The sequence below is a fragment of the Mandrillus leucophaeus genome, unplaced genomic scaffold (genome assembly GCF_000951045.1).
Source record: "Mandrillus leucophaeus isolate KB7577 unplaced genomic scaffold, Mleu.le_1.0 Scaffold182, whole genome shotgun sequence".
Classification (NCBI taxonomy): domain Eukaryota; kingdom Metazoa; phylum Chordata; class Mammalia; order Primates; family Cercopithecidae; genus Mandrillus; species Mandrillus leucophaeus.
Genome location: NW_012101832.1, coordinates 775,706 through 778,310, shown reverse-complemented (window position 1 = coordinate 778,310; position 2,605 = coordinate 775,706). Strand labels below are relative to the sequence as shown.

The 2,605-nt window shown below is 58.1% G+C and overlaps 1 protein-coding gene across 1 annotated transcript in view; it reads right to left on the bottom strand.

The window, feature by feature from the left end:
* COL9A2 (collagen, type IX, alpha 2) overlaps nt 1-2,605 on the bottom strand; it is a 17,200-nt gene that overhangs the window by 3,503 nt on the left and 11,092 nt on the right. The window contains exons 20-26 of the mRNA XM_011977645.1: nt 1,962-2,007; nt 1,532-1,585; nt 931-984; nt 607-660; nt 451-522; nt 195-230; nt 23-100 (exon numbers count right to left, since the gene is read on the bottom strand). Of these exons, the coding sequence (XP_011833035.1) occupies nt 23-100; nt 195-230; nt 451-522; nt 607-660; nt 931-984; nt 1,532-1,585; nt 1,962-2,007 (394 nt within the window). The remainder of the gene's footprint in view (nt 1-22; nt 101-194; nt 231-450; nt 523-606; nt 661-930; nt 985-1,531; nt 1,586-1,961; nt 2,008-2,605) is intronic.

Below are 2,605 nucleotides of genomic sequence, written 5' to 3'. Positions count from 1 at the left end.
GGGGGACCCCAGGGCCAGCCGCCGCTCCCCGCCCTTCCCCAGGTCGCGTGCTCACCTTCTCGCCTTTCTCTCCAGGAAGGCCGGCCACCCCCGGGTCACCCTGCAGAGAGAACCACGGGTCGGACGCGCGGTGGCGGTGGCGGGGACGAGGAGCAGGGTTGGGGGTGGCTGGGAATAGGGGCGCTGGGACTCACCACTCCGCCGCGAGGCCCGGTCTTCCCTGGGGAGCCCTGGAGAAAGCGTGGAGTGAGGGGTTTGGCGAGTTACCCCCTCCACGGGGTCCCCCACCTAACTTTCTGCCACACCCCTCTTTCCAACTCTGCCTCGCCGACCAGACCAGAACCCTGCGACCTGCAGGTTTGGAGGCTCCGGAAGGACCTGCGTCCTGCCGACCCCACTTCCCCTGTTTTAGGGCGCCTTTCCCAGGTGTTTCCCAGCCCCATCTGGTACCTTGTTTCCTTTGATGCCCGGCAAGCCTTGGGGCCCTGGAATTCCAGGGGAGCCCTGCTCGCCCTTAGGGCCCTGAGGAGAAAAGAAACCAAAGGAATAAATGGAGTGGGGGGCCTGGATATGATGCCCTGCCCACCTCAGCTGGCCTGCACTCACCTGCCTTCCCTGAGGGCCCGGCTGCCCCACTGGACCCCTCTCGCCCTGGTCACCCTGAAATGGAAAGAGAAGGCCACACCCTCAGCAGCTCTCAGCAGATGCAGCCTCTCGCACCCGGGCCTGACACGGCATGGTCAGGGTGCCCTCCATTTCTGCTGTCACTGGCAGGGGGTCCTTTGCTCCACTTGGCAGACCAGCAAAGGAAACCCAGGCCATGCCTGGGGAGGCCTCTCACAGGCTAGGCTGCATGGAGCAGGTGCCGTATCCAGCAGTGCCAGCTGCTGCAGAGGCCCCTGGCGAGGGGCCACTGTGCCAGGTACTTACCTTCTGTCCCATGATGCCCTGAGGACCAATTTCTCCTCGAGGCCCTGGCTCTCCCTGGAGGAAGGAGAATTTGGGGCTAAGCATTTGACCTGGTGGAACCCACCATTCCACACCTGGCCAGTCCCTCCCTACCCTTGGGTCTCAACAACTTTGCTTCATCAGGGAAGGCTTCCCAGACCCCCTGTTCCATGCCTTTGGGTCCCTGTAGTTTTCCTTCAAAGGATCCAACACAATTTGAATTACTTATGTGATCATTTATTTCATGTCTATTTCTTCCATTAAACTATACCCTCCATGTGAGGAGGAGACTCATAGTTGCAAGTATTTAGTGAATGTTTATGCAATGAATAAATGAATGAAGAACTCTGCCTGCTGGATTCCCAGTCTGTCAACTTGGTCATCTGGGAAGGTCACACTCCAGAACAGAGCCAGTCCCCACCCTCCCGGCAAGGTACATAGGGAAATGGGCCCAGAGAGGAGAAAGAGCTTCCCTGGGTCATTGGGTCAGGGCAGAGCCAGACTAACTCTCCCTAGGTTAGGGCTCCACCCCATGGCCTCACCCTAAAGCAGGAACCCTTTTGTCAGTGGAGGGAGCACTTACCTCTTTCCCAGGGGGACCAGAGAACCCAGGAAGGCCCTGCGGGCCCGGTTCACCCTGCAGGAAAACACAGTTCTCAGGTCAGTCTGGGTGGCCCAGTCAGGCCCTTGGCCTCAGGGAAACCCAATGAAGCCTGAACAGAGCCTGGAACCAAATGAGTTGGGGAGGGACCGAGGGTATTCTTGGTTCAGTCCTCTTGGCTCCTGATTTTCCTGTTTGTTTCTCCTCTGGATTTAAAGCCATGCCATCCTATCTACACTGAGGCAGGCTGAGGAGTGCATGATGGGTGGGAGGTGGCAGGAGGGAGGTGGTTAGGCCCAAGGGGCTTATGTTCAGGCTGAGCCTCTGAGACTTGGCTAAGGCCTGGGCCTTGCTGTCTTCCTGGCCCCAGACTTCCTTGCTCAATTCTGTCCCCAGCTTGGGATCGCCTCACCTGGTCTCCAGGGCCTCCTTTTGTCCCAGGCTGGCCCGGCACACCCTGCAGAAAGAAGTTGAAGTCAGTTTCTGGCCTGGCAGGGGGGAGCCCCATGCACCTGCTGCTTTGCCTCCCATCCCCAATCCAGATTTCCCCCACCTGTGGGGGCTGACCAACAGAAGGCCCAGCCACGGCATCATGAACTTAACTGTACTTTCCCACAGTGGTGGGAGAGGAGTGGGGCACAGTGAATGGCCTGCCTTCCAGGACCTGGGGTCTATGGGGAAGAGATGAGTATGTGCTTTCAGGTGCCTGAGCCCAGGAACACAAGTTTACACGTGTGCACAGAAACAGGTTTGGCCACTCAGTACCCCCACAGGGAGGGAGGGCAGGCTCCCATGGACTGGACTGCAGAAGGTATGGAATGGAGATGGCCCTGAACGATGAGAAGGCACGAGAGACCAGAAAGGGCATTTCAAGCACAGGGACCAGCAAAGGCCTAAAGGTGTGGAGGCAGAAAAGCCAAGGCCTGTTGAGAAGGGAAAGGACAGAGAGGGGCCATTGCTGATATGGCAGGAGGCAGGTTGGGGTCAGATTATGGTGGTCATTGAATGCTAAGATGAGCCACAAGGACAAAAGTTGCATCTGTCCTGTTTATAATT